A 16,666-nucleotide genomic window follows, 5' to 3' on the forward strand; every position below is an offset into this window, starting at 1 on the left:
CCCATGTGAGCCTGGACTGGCCGGGAGACAATGTGTCTTTGACGTCAGCCTCCTTCTGGTGGCCCCGCCAGCTGCTGGAGCCCTCAGAAGCACGCTCCCTAGACGCGGCTACTCGGTGGCCCACAGCGCCTCAGCAGCGCTCCTGGTTCAAATCCACGGGATTCAAGTCCACGCCTCACCCCTTGCGCACCCCCCCAGTCTGTCTGCAAGCTGTGCTCCGCCAATAACGTGGCTGTGTGCGTGCCCGGCTAGAGGATGCTGCCCCGGGGACCCAGCCAATGCTCAGGCTCGGTGCCCAACCACCGCTGAAGGGCTTGGAGACCGGGCGGGACAAGTCGCCTTTAGGTAAGGGCTCATGATGAGAAAGCATGAGCTCCCATCGGCGTACGTCGCTCTGTCTTGGCTAATGGTGAAGTGTCACCGGTCCTGTGCACATGCCCCTCTCCTTCCTACATGGAGAAGGAAGAAAAACTTGGTAGGATCCTCTTGTGCTGGGCCTGGGAGCTAGAGACCCCATTATGGCTAGACACAGTTCCCCTGCCCAGTATACAAGGCCTCCCTTCACCTCCCCTCTGGCAAGTTCCAAGTCACCCTTCAAGTCTGGGGCAGGCGGCTGGTTGTCCCCTCCACAACTCTTCTTCCACTCTTTACACCATTCTAGAAGCTCTGCCTGGTCACAGGGTTAGCCAGCTCAGTGTTTCAGCCTCCTGTGTGGCTGGACTAGGTTACATGACCGGTTTCTGGCCTACAAGGGTGAATGGAGGTGAAATTTCCCCTTTCTGCGGCCTGGTCCCTCTGCGCCCCTCTTCTCCTCCCTGCCAGGCCAGTGACAGGGTGCTGGGGCCCAGAGCAGCGTCTCTGGACCATGAGATGGGAGATGGCAGAGCAGCTCGGCTTGGACGTCTCTGGGAGCAGGAGGTAAACGGCTTTGCTGAAGCCACTCTTGCTTTGGGCCCTGCTACCAGAGCCAGGAGAGCGAGATGTTTGAGAGCCGGACTCCTGGGGCTCCAACCCCAGGCCGGTTGCTGCCCGTAGCGTGACCTTGGGCAAGTCACTTAACGTGTCTGTGTCTCAGGCTCCTCTCCAGGGGCAAATGAGTCATAAAAATACCCACCGCTGGCTGCTGTCAGGGTCAGATCGTTCTAAATGCCTTGCACATAGTGAGCGCTTGTGTTAACCTTTACAGCAGCTGGACCCGGGGGCTCAGGCAGACGCGAGCCCCTCAGACGCCACGCTTTCTGGGATGCTCCTTTGCAGGGCCACGTCTGCTCCATCCATGCACCCACAGCACCCATGGCCGCTCCAGGACCTAAGGCTCCTCGTGCGCGTACAAGGCAGAGGGCTTCCATGTGTGTTTGTCCGCGGGACAACAGTGAGAGGGGACGTCTGAAACACGGAGTGGATTTCTTCATTTAATAAACATCACTCTTCACAGCTACTACATTTTAGGCATAAACAGTGTCTCTCCCATTACCGACTTCTTGTATTAAATTGCGTGAAATAATCTTTAGTGGGTTGATTTGTACAGACTTCCTCCATATATTTTTTCCTGATAATAAAACAAGGAGAAAGAACAATCAGCAAATGCCTGGTTTCCTAAATATTCTACTTTTTGAATATATATATATAATTTGTTCATCCCATCTGACCCCCCTCAGATCATCTCTAGTGCTCCTTTGGGGCCCCCAGTAGCTGTGACTGGCCAACAGTGGATCCACCGGGAAACAGACGCCTGATTGCCGAACGTACCAGTGCGTCTCTGCCAAGTTCAAGCCCAAAGCTTGATGAACAAGACAGATAAGTAAATAATTTGTTTTTTAACAAGTTCACCTATGGATCCGCATTTGGCATTTTCTGTAGGCGGAGCTCGGAACGCCTCTTGGGGACTATCAGTGTGACAGAGAGACTCCATCTTGCCCTTGGCAGCCTGGGAGCGCCCCCCCCCCCCCATGCACTGGGCAGCTACCACCGACCTCCCACCACGTCTGAGCCACATAGCCTCCTGGGAAAAGCCTTCTGACTCCCCCAGGCCCACCCAGTGCCCTCCGCTGGGGCTCCCAGTGCCCTCTGTGTTCTCCATCACCAGCCCCCATGTCTGAGCCACTGGGGGTCATTAGTGTCTCCGTGAGCACCTCCCAGGGTGGGTCACCTGGTCATGTGGGGACCAGCGGTTTCTAAGCACTTAATTTCTGGCCTGTGGTTCTCCCCTTCCTGTTTGAATTCTATACCAGGACTCCGCGCTGCCCAAGCCGCTATTGCTAGGGGCCTCCCGGGGTATCCACAGCCCCGGCCCTGGGCCTCTGGGTGGGAAAGAGTCGGGGCAGGTGGACCCGCACAGCCGGCCCCGACCCTCCCGACGACTCAGCCGGATCGCCGCACCTGCTCCCCCGACCCCAGCCTCCCCTCCCCCGGCCCCTTCGCCCCGGCCCTCACTGCACACGCTGCTCCTTGGCCAGGCTGAGGTTGCTGCAGTCCAGAGCCCTGCGCAGGTCACGCCGTTGGCGCTGCTGCTGGCGCTCCGAGAGCAGAGCGGCGCGCGCCATCTGTACCCTCCGACGGTCCCACTCCATGTCCCGCTGCCGCTCTTCCTCCTGAAGCCTCTGGAGGGGGGAGAGGTGACTCACCACCACCCGTCCCCAGACCCAGAAGAGATCCAGGGGATCACCTAGGAGACTCTTGGCCTCTCACTTTACAGCTGGGGAAACTGAGGCTGGGGGGGCAGGTGGGTGAGCAACATCGCGCAGGAAATCAGAGCAGACCGCCCCCACCTGCCATCACTGCAGGTGGCCCAGTGGCTTCCCACACTTGGAAGGTGTCAGGCGGCCCTCTGAGGCCTGCAGGGCCAGCAGAGACGGTCCCGACAGCAGCTGCCAGGACAGGGCTCTGAACGCGGGGCCTCCCAGCCGGGACACTACTAGTGGGACGTGCTTTCCAGCACTGGGATCACCTGGTCACTTCTGGAAAACGGCAAAGGGACCGCCCAACCCGACAATGGTCTCATGATCTTAGGGGTGAATTTCTGCATCTCAGCTCATGGCCTTCCAGATCCCCTACAAAAACCACTGAGCCTTAGGAGGGGAAACCGGAATAATGCAGAGCGAAGGGGTCACTCCCCGAACCCTGAGTAGTATTATCAGCCGTCCTGAGCGAAAAGAAGCAAAAGCGGGTGGGGGAGGGGTCTGGGGACGAGCACGTGTCCTCCTGTCCACAGGTTTTAGGGCAGGGCTCCCAGCCACCCAGTGAACAGGGCTGGAGGGTCCAGTGGCCCCGCAGTCCCGGGTCTGCAAGCCACCAGGCACAGATAGGCTGGCAGAGGCCCCGGTCCCCCCCCCAGGGAGTCATTTGACCTGTCTATACCTCTGTTTTCCTTCCTGCAAAATGAGGCTGCTCGCAGTTGCCCTGAGGCACAACACAAGATGCTTTCGGGAAGAGCACAGGAGGCCACGGGGACGTGCTCGCCTCGGACTCGGAGACAGGCAGCCTAACCACCCTGTGCTTGATCTGTTTTCCAGACCGGCTCCCTCCGTGCCGGAGGGGCCGGGCCGGGCGGGGGAAGAGGCCCCGGGGACGGGCTACAAGGTGCGGGACGGGGAGTATTCCTGAGTGGTGAGACCGGGACGGGGAGTATTCCTGAGTGGTGAGACCTACTGTAGGCGTTTCCCCCTTTGTGTTTCTGTCTTAATTTCCTACAAAATTGAAAATCAGACAAAAATGCTGCTCTCGGGACAGATGGTCGACCTTCCCTGCCAGACAGCCGGGCGAATCACAGGAGTGAAGGACAGAGCAGGGCCTCCCGCGTCCGATGCCCACCTCGGGGCTCTTCCCACGTTGGGCTGCTCCCCTGCCTCAGCCTGGCTGCCCCCACTCCCGCTCCCACATCCCCGCTGCCTCTCCCACGCACTTGACCTCCTGGGCCTGGAGGAGAGCAGGCAGGGGAGCCGTCTCATTCCCTGAGCCAGGTTGCTGTCCCTCCCTCTGTACTCGCCTGATATGACACCTGTCACCCCACCACAGGCGGCCGTCTGCTGCCCTGCCCATCCCGCAGGCGGGTGAACTTGCCTTTCCCTGGCTTCTCAGCCATTCCCCCTCCTGAAGACCAGGTGCTGACCCATCTGTCGTCACCCTGGGCAGAGCCTACCATTGACCCTTGGACTTCAACGGGCATCGGAACCCCTGGGGGGCTTTCTCAGCCACACACTCTGGCCCCTGCTCCAGGAGGTCTGGGGTGGGGCCCGAGTGTCTGCATTTCTCCTAAGTTCCCAGGCCATGCTGATGCTGCTGGTCCAGAGACCCCACTCTGAGGACTTCTGCCCCACCCGCCCCCCGTCATTACCAAGAATGCCAGCCTCCCTACTGTCCCCACCTCCAAGTGTCCTGACCCCCAGCACTCTGGCCTGCCTCTTCTGCCCTCTCTCCGGTTCCCTGATTGCAACAGTCATTCCAGTCATTCCGCCCATCACCGCACGCCAGGCCCTCCCACCCATGCACCACACACTTTCCACTGTCCTGGCGCTCTTTGTGTCTTCATGTCCCTCCTTGCTCAGCCCAGTGTCCATGGCTGACATCCCCTGGCAGACGCCCTCAGTGCCCTTGAAACTCTTGCTTAGTCAGACTTGGCAGGCAGGCCCTGAGCTTGGTCCCCTTACAGCCGGCCGTGGCCAGGAACAGCACTGACTGCACTCACTGGGGATACTTCAAGTTCATGACCTCCAGCCTCCAGGGGGCCCCTGGCTCTGCCTGGCCATGCTGCCCTCTTACCACAGGCCGTTCCTTTCCGGCTTTCCTAAAGGACCGTTAGCACTTGGTTCTCTGTCCTCAAGTCCCCAAATGGACCCCCTCAGCCTCCACCACTGACCCCCTTTCTATTCCGCAGGAAAGAGGGGCTCCACAAGCCGCCCTGCCCCCACAGTCAAGGATGGTTGGCCTGGACTCCCACCCACGCCAAGCCTCAACTAGTGCTCCCACAGCCCTGTGCTCCTGCCACCCAGGACACAGGTTCCTACAAGTTCCTGCCAGCATCAATTCCCCTCTCTCTACTGCGTCGTCCTCATAGAGTGACAAGTATGTTGTTATTTCTATAATCTGAAAAACCAAACAACTTTCTCTCGACCCCGTGTCCCCACCAGCTACCACCCCCTTTCGCTGCACCCTTGAGGGCAAAACACTTCGAAAGTGTCTGCACCTGTGGTCTCTGCTTCCTTCTGCCTGTGACCTTCGGTCACACACACCCCTCCTCCAAGGATGCTCCAGATGGAGGCTGCAGGGACTGGCGCCCGGGGATGGCATTCAGCCACAGCAGCCTAGTGGCAGTGTCTGACCCAGGGGCTCCCCTTGCTGGGCTCCTCCTTCCTCTCTGACTTCCCCTCCTCCAGCCCCTTCACTCTTCATAAACCATGGTAGGGGTGTGGCCTGTCCCATGACTCCTTAGATCCCTTCTCTTTGTCTTCACTCACTCCCTGCATGACCTTAGCCGGGTTCACTACCTTAAATGCTGTCTGTGTGGCCACATCTCTATGCCTTTGCCAGCTGGGACCTTGTTCTGAACTCCAGCTGCTGGCTTTTCTTGGAGGTTGTGGCAGACAGTAGTACTTGCCTCCCTGTAACCATATTTCTTCCCTCCTTAGTAAAACAACTGCCAGCACCTTACTGCCTAGAATAAACTCCACCTTTCCTGGTTTTCTTTACAATTTGGGGCAACCCTGTGACTAAGTGTTATTTAAGGGAATTTGAGTGGAAGTGTCCTGTGAAATTTTGAGAAGTGTCCTTAGAGTGTTCTTCCTCACTCCTTCTTCCTGCTAGATGGGATATGCATGTGATGGCTGGAGCTCAAGCAGCTATTTTGTACTAGGAAGTGGGAGTCAGTTGCCAAATGGCAAAACATTAGTCAGTGACCATAGGGCTGCCATACCAGCCCTGGACTATCTTCGTAAGGATTTGGTCTACATGCAAGAGACAAGTTCTATTTTATTTAAAATGCTGTTAGGGTTTTCTGCCATGATCAGGCACAGAATCATAACAGATACAGATAACCTAATAATTGCACATATAACATATCCAAAGTTGCACTTGGGACTTGGGACTTCGACTCCACCTGCCACCCTGCTCCTCCCATCATCATCCTATCTCAGTAAGTGCCAATTCCATCCTTCTCACCGCTCAGGTCTTCTGAGTAATCCTTCCTCCTCTGGGTCTCATATGCTACACCCAACCCTTCAGCCAATCCTTTTCACTCCACTTTCAGAATAAATCCAGAATCCAACCACTTCTCAGCACCCTTGCTGCCAGTGCCCTGGCCCCCGCCAGCACCATCACCTTGACCACTGCAACATCCTCCCCAATGATCTCTCCCCTCCCCCAACCCCAACCCCGCACTTCCTCAACATTGCTGAGGGAGAGAACCTGCTAAGTGTAAGTCAGAGCATATCACTCCTCTGCTCAAAACCCTCCAGAGCTTCCCATCACAGTCACAGAGAAAGCCAAGTCTTTCCTGTGGACTGCCAAGGCCGTGACCTTGCACCACTCAGGCTGCCTCCTGCACCTGTCCTCACTCCACTCCAGCCACCTGGCTCCTCACTCTTCCCTGAACAAGTCAAGCTGGTCCTGCCTCAAGGCCTTTGCCCTTGAATCTCGCCTTGCCTGGTGGTCCCTCCCCAGATATATGCATCCTCCGTTCCCTTGGCCCAGCCTTACTTCCCAAGCACATGGCCCATGTGTGGGGTTATTTGGCTGTCGTCTCCCCCCGCCCGCCCAGAACATAAACTCCTCAAAGGGTTCTTCTAGGGACAAGTAGAGCAGCAGCTACGACTAGATGCTGGAGGAAGGCAGCAGGGGGCCCAGGGCTATGTCTGCAGGCTCTGTGAGAAGGGGAGGGGGGCGCACACCAGCTTCTCCTGGACTTGCTGCTTCTGGACCAGGCGGATCTGCTCCAGTTGCTCCTGCGTCATGCCCTTCCAGCGGTCGGGGACCACACGGTGCGGCCCGAAGGAGCTGGCTGCCTGCTGCGGGTTCTCCGAGAGCAGGTCTCCACGCAGCAAGTTGGAGATCTCAGCCAGGTTGTCTTCTTGTTCCTGTTTCTTCTCTCGGATTTTCCTTTCCAGTGACTCGGTGGCCTGCACAGAGGAAGACAATAAGGAAGATGCCTTGAGTGACCCCGTGGGGATTGAGGTACAGGTGGGCACATCTCCCTGCAAGCCCTTGATGGAAGAAGAGATTGCTAAAGTGCACGTGGGACAGGCGGGGGCGGAGACTCCTCAAGCATGGATGCAGGGGGGCCCTCGGACCCCAGAAGCCTGGATGCCAGTGGGCGCATAGTCTAGGCTGAGGGACTCCCCACCTGTTGGTTGTGAGTGTGAGAATCGCAAGTGTTTGCACTGATTTGCCAAAGCAGGGAGCTGCCTCCCAGGTTAGGCTGCCATCTCCCATTGTCTTGGCTTCACTCACCTCGGGGCAGGGCTCTGTTCCCCTCCCAGTGGCCGGTCACCCAGACAGAGTGATTCACAACAGTGGTGACTTTTTTTTTTTTTTTTAAGATTTATTTATTTATTTTAGAGAGCGTGTGCATGGGCATAAGCAGGAAGCAGAGGGAGAGAGAATTTCAAGCAGGCTCCCCGCTGAGCAGGGAACCCCATGTGGAGCTTGATTCCAGGACCCTGAGGTCATGACCTGAGCCAACACCAAACACTGGACACTCAATCGATCGAGCTACCAGGCTCCCCCAGACTGAATTTTGGGAAGTGTCCCCCACTCACCCCAGCGCGAGTTGGCCCGCCCTGACCTGACAGAGTTGGGTGTCATCACTACTCCCCCCATAGATGACAAGACTGAGACTTGGGGAGCTCTTCCCAGGCGGCAGACAAAAGTCTGGTCTTGTTAGCACACAGCTGGGCTCCGGGCCCTGCCCCTGACGCTGACACCACGACACCCGACTAACAGAGGGACTAACAGAGGTTCACCCTCACCTCCCGGAGGGAAACTCCCCAGGGTGCTCTGGGCGTGTCCTCAGCCCCCAGTAGGAGCCTGGGACGTACCTGGCTCTTGTTGAATTCTTTCACGGCTGTGCAAACTGCCTTTCTGGTGGCGCTTTCCAGATTCTGCAAATGCTTGGCTGTTTCATCAAACTGCAGCCTTGTCTTCAAGCAGAGACCCTCTGCAAAGGAAGCAAAATGCGGCCAAACCTTGATGCGCAGCCCGGCTCCTTCCCAGGCGTGCAGAGCAGAGCGTCTCTTCTCCTGCGGTATGCACAGAGCAGAGGATTCAGGTCAAGCTCTTGGGTGCGGGCACGGGGTGTTAGCGTTCCTACCGGGGATCCCTGATGTCCATCACCCTCACAATGGGCAAGGGAGCTCTGCCGGGGCACCCAAGAGGGCTCCCCAGAGGAGGGGTGTCGGAGGTGGGGGAGATAGCCATGCAATCACAGTAGGACTAAAGACGGAGTGTCAGACAGGAGCAGGCTGCCATCCCCGCCCAGATGCTTTCTAACTCTGTGAACCTGAACTGTGACCCGTCCTTTCTGAGCCTCCAGCCCTCTCAGGGGAGGCGGGACAACTCCTCCACTCCCCGCTGGTTACATCTTTTTAAGAAGTCGCTGATCACAAGTTTCTTCACACGGTGTTGGTGGCCCGCGGTGTCATTATCTCCAAAAACAAAGACCAAACTCCAGTGACGAGTTAGTGGCCCCAGCTCCCCTTGAGCTCCGGCCGCCCCACGTGCCGGTTTATGTCCTCGGCTGGCCCGGGAGCACACACGGACTGTGCGCTTTGCCGGGCACCTAGTGCCCAGTGGTGGGTGAGACGTCCAGGGCTCTTCCTGCCTTCTCGGAACTTACTGTCAGGAGACGAGCAAGGTCATAAACAAGTGAACCCCGAAATATACCTATGAAAGCACATTGCATTAGTGCAAAGGAGGGAAAGGGCGGAAAGCAGGTGCAAAGGGTCAGATGGGATTTGCCAGGATCCAGAAGGGAAAGGAAATCAAGAAGCCGGAATGGAGCGAGCGAGGTAGGGGCCGTAAAGTGACGCGGGGTGGGGGTGGGGGGTGCTGAGTGGGAGCCCAGTATGCAGGGCCATGTAGGCTACAGAGGATTTTGCGTGTTGTTCCATAAGCAATGGGAAGCCACCAGAGGGCTTTAAGCTGGGATGGAGGGAGTGGCGGTGACGTTGCCCAACGTGACATTGTTTAGAAAGCAGCACTGGGACTACTATGTTGAGACTAGACTGGGAAGAACAAGAAAGGAAATGCAGGACAATTAGAGAGCCCTTGGCGTGGTCCCTCCAGGTGAAAAAAGGCGGTGGCTTGGGTCACCGTGGTGACAGCAGGGTTGGGAGAAACGGACAATTCCAGATACACCCCTGGGGTAGAAGCTGAGGGCGGCCTGGAGACAGGGGTGCTTCAAGGACGACTCCCAGGTTTGTGGCTTGACTAGGACAGAGTTGTCATTCACTGAGGGGAGGCGAGTGGAGGAGGAACAGAGCCAGAGAGAAATTAGGGTTACTTTCCAGAATGTTCTGAGGTGCCTGGGGCGATGTCCAGGGGTCAGTTCAAGGGGCAAGACCAAGGCTGAGACAAAAGCTCTCAGTCAGAGATGGAAAAGTGGGGCACCTGGGAAGTGGGTGAGATTTTTTTTGAAAGGCCTACAAATGCATGTTTCAATAGGTAGCTATGTGCCAAGAACTAGAGAGAGCAGTGAATTAAACAGACAAATCTCCTGCCTTCGCTGAGTTGGGGATGGGATCCTGGGAGGGTCGACAAATACGTAACCGCGTAGTAGGTCAGTAATGACTGCTGTGGAGACCTGGATACAAGAGTGCGGCAATGGGGGAAGGTAGACGGTTGACGTTTAAAATGGTGGTCAGGGAGACTTCTCTGAGAAGATGACATTTCGGCAAAGACCTGAAGAAGGATATGGGGCAGAATATGCAGGTATATAGGGAAATGTTTCCAGGCGGATGAAACGGTTGGTACAAAGGCCTTGAGGCAGAAATGAACCTGACGCCCTTAACATTCTAAGTGGGGCAGCCAGCGCGGCAAGGGTGGGGTAAGCGAAAGGCAGTGTGTTGGGGGTTCAGTCCAGACGGAAAACTTTATTGGTCCTTAAAATGAATCTGGCTTTTATTCTGAGTGAAATGAGAAGCTATTGGAAGGTTTTGAGCCAAAGATCTAGCTTAATTTTTAGCAGGCCCATTCTGTTCGCTGGCTTGAGGAGAGATTACAGAGGGACACGGGCAGAAGCAGGGAGACCTCTTCGAGGCTACTGATGTTGATAGCTTGGTCCAGAATGGTCCTCGAGGGGGTGGAGGGAGCTAGTTGCCATATGAGATGATTTGCTGCTGGAGGTGGGTGTGACATTTGAGAGAAAGGAAAGAATCAAGATGCCTTGGGGTTGGGCCCTAGGTGCAGAGGAGAGGTGCAGAGGGTCCCGGTGAGCAATGGCATGGGAGGTTTGGAAGGAGAGGAGAAACCAGCAAAGGGCCTGAGCACAGGGCAGAGGGTGTGTCCTGGAAGCCAGTGGGAAGGGAGTGTTCCCAGGAGGAGGAAGCGGTCGGGATGGCACGGGCTGCGGATGGAGAGGTCTGAAAACCCAGCTGGGGTGGGGCAGCATGGAGGTCCTGGTGACAGTTCGGGAGAGGCCAGGCACGTTTGGGACGGGGCGAGGGCAGAAGTGTGGTGGGGGTGGGCCATCTGGGGAGACATCACTCCTGGAGAGCAGAGCAGGAAGAGAAGGGGGGGAGGCTGGGAGGAGGGCGAGCTGCCCAGGAAGCCTGCAAGGAAACCACCAGCCAGGCAAGGTGGGGGCCTCGCTCCCTGTCACAGCTCCTGTTCAGTCTTCACCAAAGCACTTCTTTGTCCTGTCCCCTCGCTGGCACATGCCTGAGAGCAGTGACACTCTCCTCTGGGTTGCCGCATCTTCCTGGCATGAGAAGTCGCCGGAGATCAGAAGCTGCTGGGAGCCACGCGCAGAGACTCTGGTAAAGCAGAAACCACTGGAGTGCTGGCAGGATGTCCTGGACTTACAGTGCCCTCCAGGAGAGAGGCTGGTTCTGGCCTTGGAGGCTCTTCCAGAGAGGCTCTCTGGGCCTGGAGGGTCTGGGGAGGGCACGCGATGACGGCATCCTTGGCTGCGCCGCTCAGACCCTGTAGGGAGTCTAGCGCAGCCCTTAACAGCCCCAGCAGCATCGGCGTCTTCCCAGCAGACTAGAAGCACGCCGAGGGTAGGGCGCGTGGCACTCCGAGTTACGGGGCACCCCAGCACCCAGCTGGAGCCCGGGCTCGGGGTCCAAGGTCAGAGCCGCTCTCCTACATGACTGACATATGACCGAAGACATTTAAGTCCTAGAACGCCGGCTGACACTGGTCAACACAGCACATTGGTAGGACTTAAGAGACAAAACGAAGCCGGGGAAAGGACCAGGGGGCTGGGCTGCTGAAGACAGTTTTCAGAGCAATGTGTCCTCCTCGCTGCATTACCTGCACTTCTGTGCTGGGCGCGGGCGTCCTCCCACTCCCTCTGCTGCTGCAAGGACCATTCTCGGTTTTGTTCCTCCTGGAATTTCTTCCTCTCGCGGAAGTTTAAATCCTCTCCCATGAATCTCTGCATTCCTGACACCGTATTCCGGATATCGTTATCCGACTGCCTAGCTGGAAGGTCTTTCCTAAGGGCTAGGGGGTCTGATAGGTCAAATTCACGGCGCATTTCTGGCCTCTGGAAGTGCTGCTGGAACTCACTGATGGCTTTACAGAGGCTTTTCTTATCCCTCCTTTCCCGGCCTTCTAATATGCATGTGATTTTGTCATTGTGCCTCATTTCAGCAGCTAGAAGAAATAGAACAAATCCGTAAAATTAAGGTTTGGAGGGAAAAAAATTTGAATCTGCTTTAAAAAATAATTTTTGGTGATTCTAAAAGTAATATAAGCCTCTGAAAAGGTAACACAAGCATCAAAGAATTAGTATTCTGAATATATAAAGAATACCTACAAATCAGTTTAAAAAACCAAGCAGGGACGCCTGGGTGGCATAGCTGTTTAAACAACCGACTCTTGATTTGGGCTCAGGTCATGACTGATCACGTCAGGAGTTAGGATCAGTTCTTCATGAGAACCCTGTTTAAGATTCTCTCCCTCCTTTGGCCCCTCCCCCTCCACGCCTGCACACACACACTCTCTCTCAAAACAAACAAACAAACAAAAACACCAAAAATCAAAGTAAAAAGTGGGCCAAGAATAGGATCAGGCAAATCACTATAAAGAAACCGAAATGATCACTATGCTTCTGAAAAGATGGCTGGCCTTACAAGATGGGAACCATCTGATAAATTGGCAAAATATTTAAAACGCAAATAATAGCATATATTAGTAAGGACATTAGTAAGGATAGTAAGGAGACAAGAGTTCTCATTCACTGCTTGGGAGAGTGCAACTTGGTACACTTACAACTTTGGAAAGCAAGTTGTCGATATCTCGTAAAACTGAAAACACGCACACACAATGACAGTTCCACTCCTAGGTATCTCTCGCCTATGTGTACTAGGGACACAATACATGCCTGGTCATTGCAGCATTGTTTGGAAAAAGTGTAAATCAGCCATGAGTAAGGGAATGAATAAAGAAATAGTGGCTAATTCATATAATAAAATACCAAAGATAATTAAAATGAACATTCTACATGCAGATCACAGATTAATTTTTTTTAATTTTTTAAAGATTTTATGTATTTGTCAGAGAGAGAGAAAGAGAGAGCACAAGCAGGGGGAGCAGCAGGCAGAGGGAGAAGCAGGCTCCCCATCGAGCAAGGAGACTAACTCAGGGCTCGATCCCAGAACCTGGGAATCATGACCTGAGCTATAGGCAGATGCTTAATTGACAGAGTCACCCAGGTGTCCCTATTTTTATTATTTTTTTTAAGATTTTTTTTATTTGAGAGAGGGAGAGACAGATTGTGCAAGTGAGGGGAAGGGGCCGAGGGAGAGGAAGAGAAGATACACTGCAGAGCCAGGAGCCCGACGACAGGGGCTGATCTCAGGAACCTGAGATCTTGATCTGAGCCAAAATCAAGGGTTGGGCACTGAACTGACTGAGACACCCAGGCATCCCATGACTGATTAATTTTAAAAATATGTTAAATAAAAAAAAAATCCAAGGGATCCATTCAATGTATTTGTGTAAGATTTAGGTGAAATTTTAAAACACCCACAAAAAATTTTATGTTGTCATGAATATGTACATAAATAGTACAATATTATAAGAAACATGCATAGAAATGATGTACCTGTCTGAGGAAGAGGGAAGATGAGGAGGGGGAGAGCTCTATCTATCTATCTATAGCTATACCTACACACATGTAGGGCTTATATATATTTATGTATACATTTAAACATTTATACATTTTATATATAATTATAGCATTTATTTATCTATAGCTATACATACACAAACATACATATATAGCATTTAATTCTCAAAAAGAATTTTTTTTTAAGATTTTATTTATTTATTTGACAGAGAGAGAGAGACCACAAGTAGGCAGAGAGGCAGGCAGAGAGAGAGGAGGAAGCAGGCTCCCCACCGAGCAGAGTGCCCATGTGGGGCTCGATCCCAGGACTCTGAGATCATGACCTGAGCCAAAGGCAGAGGCTCAACTCACGGAGCCACCGAGGTGCACTAGAAAATAATTCTTAAAAATAAGATATCTAAAGCCAGTTTGGCAAAATATTAACATCTAATCTGGTAGGGGATATGTATGTGCCTGTCCTATTGTTCCTGTAAGTTTGAGTTATTTTTAAACACAACACACAAAAAAGTGAACTGTTCAGAAACTAGAGAAGAAAATAAACCTCACTCATATTCTATCGCTCCAACATTACCACTGCTTACATTTTGGTATACTTTCCTTCTGTCTTTTTCTAAGCTTATTTTTAAAAATATGTTCTCACATTTAGTTGATAACCCATGGTATATACAATTTTGCATCCTGCTTTTTTTCTTTTTAAAAAATCCTTATGGGGGCACCTGGGTGGCTCAGTCAGTTGAGTGTCTCTTGATTTGGGCTCAGGTCATGATCTCATGGTCATAAGATCGAGCCCCATGTTGGGCTCCACAATGTGTGCAGAGTCTGCTTGAGATTCTCTCCCTCTGCCCCTCCCCCTGCCCTTGCTCTTACTACTCCCTGTCAAATAAGTGAAGAAATATTTTTAAAAAAATAAAAAATCCTTATGGTACTTAAAAAAAATAAGCTGGCATTGTTGCACCCGATGTGGGAAATGAATTCTATTTGAAATTTTTACCTCTGCTAGCACGCTCTCATATCCAGCTCTGAGTAAATGCAGGGGTGTGAGCTAAGAGGGTGTGCATGTCATTTAGTGCAAGCAGCTGTCCCCAGGAGGCCTGGAAGTTTTGTGCAGAGAATGGTGTGTGTTTAGAGTTTTTCATATCCAGTTTTTAAAGAAAACCAATAAAAATGTACATTTACCCTCAAAATATATTTCCTACACTCACATAGATTGCCTTTCGAGAGAGAGAGAATCAGCACATTAATTGAGCACAGGCAACTGTGAAGTTGTAAGAGGAGGACGAGGTGTGAAAATGACAAGTTTTACATATTTGAAGAGCGAGGACTGGATGCTAGAGGTACACGGCCCTAACCTGCTGGGCAGGCTTCAGGAAATGCTCACCAAAAGTTTCATGTCTAGCTTTTTCGGTTGCTTCTTTTATTTTCTGGTCACGAACCTGAAGATCCCAGGCTTCTGTGTCTCCCTGGGAAGGGAAACAAGCGGAGACGAGCTACAGATCATTTTAGTCCGACGATGACCATCGTACTTACCCCTTTACAGCCTTGTTCCACTGTTAACTGGTCGTCTCAGGTACCCATCAGGTCTTTTCATACCTGGATGCCTTTGCTTGCAGCTGGATCTTCAGCCTGTCCCCAGAGCTCCTTTCTCCCCTTGTCCTAGTCAATAGATACCTTCAGAATACAGCTTAGCCAACACCTCCTCCGGGAAGCCCTCTCTGACTTCCTCTCCCAGGCCCAGTCCGTGCTCCCCTGACCTCCTGCGCGCCCCTCCCTCCCGGCACTGCATAGCGGCGCACAGTCATGCGACAGGGCCTGCCTCTCCTCTCCCCCGTGGGCCACGAACTCTGCAAGACCAGGCAGGGATTGCCCTGATCCCCGTTGCCTGGGACCAGCTTAGGCCTGCCACCAAGCAGGAAGGCCACTGGCGTTTGTCCCATGGATGCACTGGAAGGAGCCCCCGACGACGCAGAAAATCTGGCTCAGAGCAAGGAGACCCGCGCGCCCCGGCCTCCGCGGAGCCGCCCCGGCGGGCAAGCCCCTCCCTGCTGCAGGGCTCCGGGCGCCTCTCGGGCCGGGAGAGCGAGCGGCATCGGGTCTGCGAGGGCCTTCCCCGCCCTCGGCGGTCCGCACCACGAGCCCGTCTCCCCCAGCACCCGCGGCGCGGCTCGCGGCGGCGCCCGATCAGCGGCCCCCGGGCGCGGGTTCGCCTCCGCAGCCCCGCCGCCCGCCTCCCTCGTCCCCGCCCCGCGCGCGCCGCCCCGGCCCGGGGACCTCACCCCGATGATCCTGCTCCTGGCGTCGAAGATCCGTTTCTGCCGGCACAGCTCGTTGTGCCTCCTCCTGCCCAGAGCCAAGGACTGCTCCAGGTCCCTGGGCTGCGCCAGCGCCATGACGGGAAGCGGCGAAGAGCCCCTAAGGGGATTTTAAGGCGCGCGGGATGAAAAAGGGACACGGATAAAGCTCGCTGTGGCCTAAGCGAGGCTGGTGCGGCGGCGAGGCGCGCGGCCTCCTCAGCTCTGCGCGCGGCTCCCGCTACCTCGCGGGGCGCGCGGGCCGCTTGCCTCCGAGACGCAAACAACCCGGTTGCTTAGGAACGGCGCGGGGCCCGCTGGGCGCTCGCCCTCCTCTCGCGAGACTCCGCGAGGCCCTTCCCGCGCTTTCCCGGCCGGCGGCGTGTGGGGAAGCCGCTTGAGGCGCGGAGGGCGCAGCCATGGGCCGCCTGGAGGTGCTGCTCGTGGAGAACTTTAAGTCGTGGCGGGGCCGCCAGGTCATCGGCCCTTTCAGGAGGTTCACCTGCATCGTCGGCCCCAACGGCTCCGGTAACTGGGACCCTGAACGCGTCGGCCCGCCCCGCCCGTCCAGGCCCCACTTTGCCCAAGGGGACGTGCGGGTGACCTCGCGTGTGGGACTCGGGCCGTTGCTGCCCACGGGCCTCGGCCAGCCTCACCCCTTCACCCCCACCCGCCCTCCGCCGCCGGACCGAGACCCTCCCCCTCCTCGGGACCCGGAGCTTGACCCTCTGCCCTCGCCGCCCGGGCCCCGCCTCGGCCCCCAGCCCCCGGGCCCACTCTCGCCTGGACCACAGACCCCTACTGTCTCCGTCGCTTGGACGCAGCCTTCTCTCTCCAGCCCTCGGCCCTCCGCAGCCCGCACCCCGGAACCCGACCCTCCCCCTCTAGCCCCGACGCCAGCCTCTGCCTCGGCCGCCAACGGCCCGTCCTCGGCCGCCGCCGCCCAGAGCGCGACCCTCGGCCGCCGCCCCCGCCCCCGGCCCCAGTCCCCCTCCGCCGGACCCTCACCCTCAGCCGCCCGGCCCTCGCCCGCCCGCAGGTGCCTGCCCTCACTCTCTGCCCAGCTCCCAGAAGCCCACCTTTGCCCACTGAC

General features: G+C 55.4%; 2 protein-coding genes across 3 annotated transcripts in view; one reads left to right on the forward strand and one right to left on the reverse strand.

The window, feature by feature from the left end:
• Positions 1 to 1,395: 1,395 nt before the first annotated feature.
• RIBC2 (RIB43A domain with coiled-coils 2) lies at positions 1,396 to 15,862 on the reverse strand. Its single transcript, XM_082739822.1, has 7 exons — positions 15,559 to 15,862; positions 14,664 to 14,745; positions 11,464 to 11,808; positions 8,028 to 8,146; positions 6,882 to 7,109; positions 2,434 to 2,600; positions 1,396 to 1,549 (listed from the first exon to the last, which is right to left on the reverse strand). Exons 1-7 carry the CDS (start codon positions 15,670 to 15,672, stop codon positions 1,471 to 1,473), a joined length of 1,134 nt encoding a protein of 377 aa, XP_082595948.1. The 5' UTR covers positions 15,673 to 15,862; the 3' UTR covers positions 1,396 to 1,470.
• Positions 15,863 to 15,883: 21 nt separating this feature from the next.
• SMC1B (structural maintenance of chromosomes 1B) overlaps positions 15,884 to 16,666 on the forward strand; it is a 75,649-nt gene continuing 74,866 nt past the window's right edge. For both annotated transcript variants that reach the window (XM_082739820.1, XM_082739821.1), the window contains exon 1: positions 15,884 to 16,101. In XM_082739820.1, coding sequence (XP_082595946.1) covers positions 15,993 to 16,101 — 109 coding nt within the window. In that variant the 5' untranslated portion in view covers positions 15,884 to 15,992. The remainder of the gene's footprint in view (positions 16,102 to 16,666) is intronic.

This window comes from Mustela nivalis, assembly GCF_964662115.1.
Source record: "Mustela nivalis genome assembly, chromosome: 7".
Lineage (NCBI taxonomy): Eukaryota > Metazoa > Chordata > Mammalia > Carnivora > Mustelidae > Mustela > Mustela nivalis.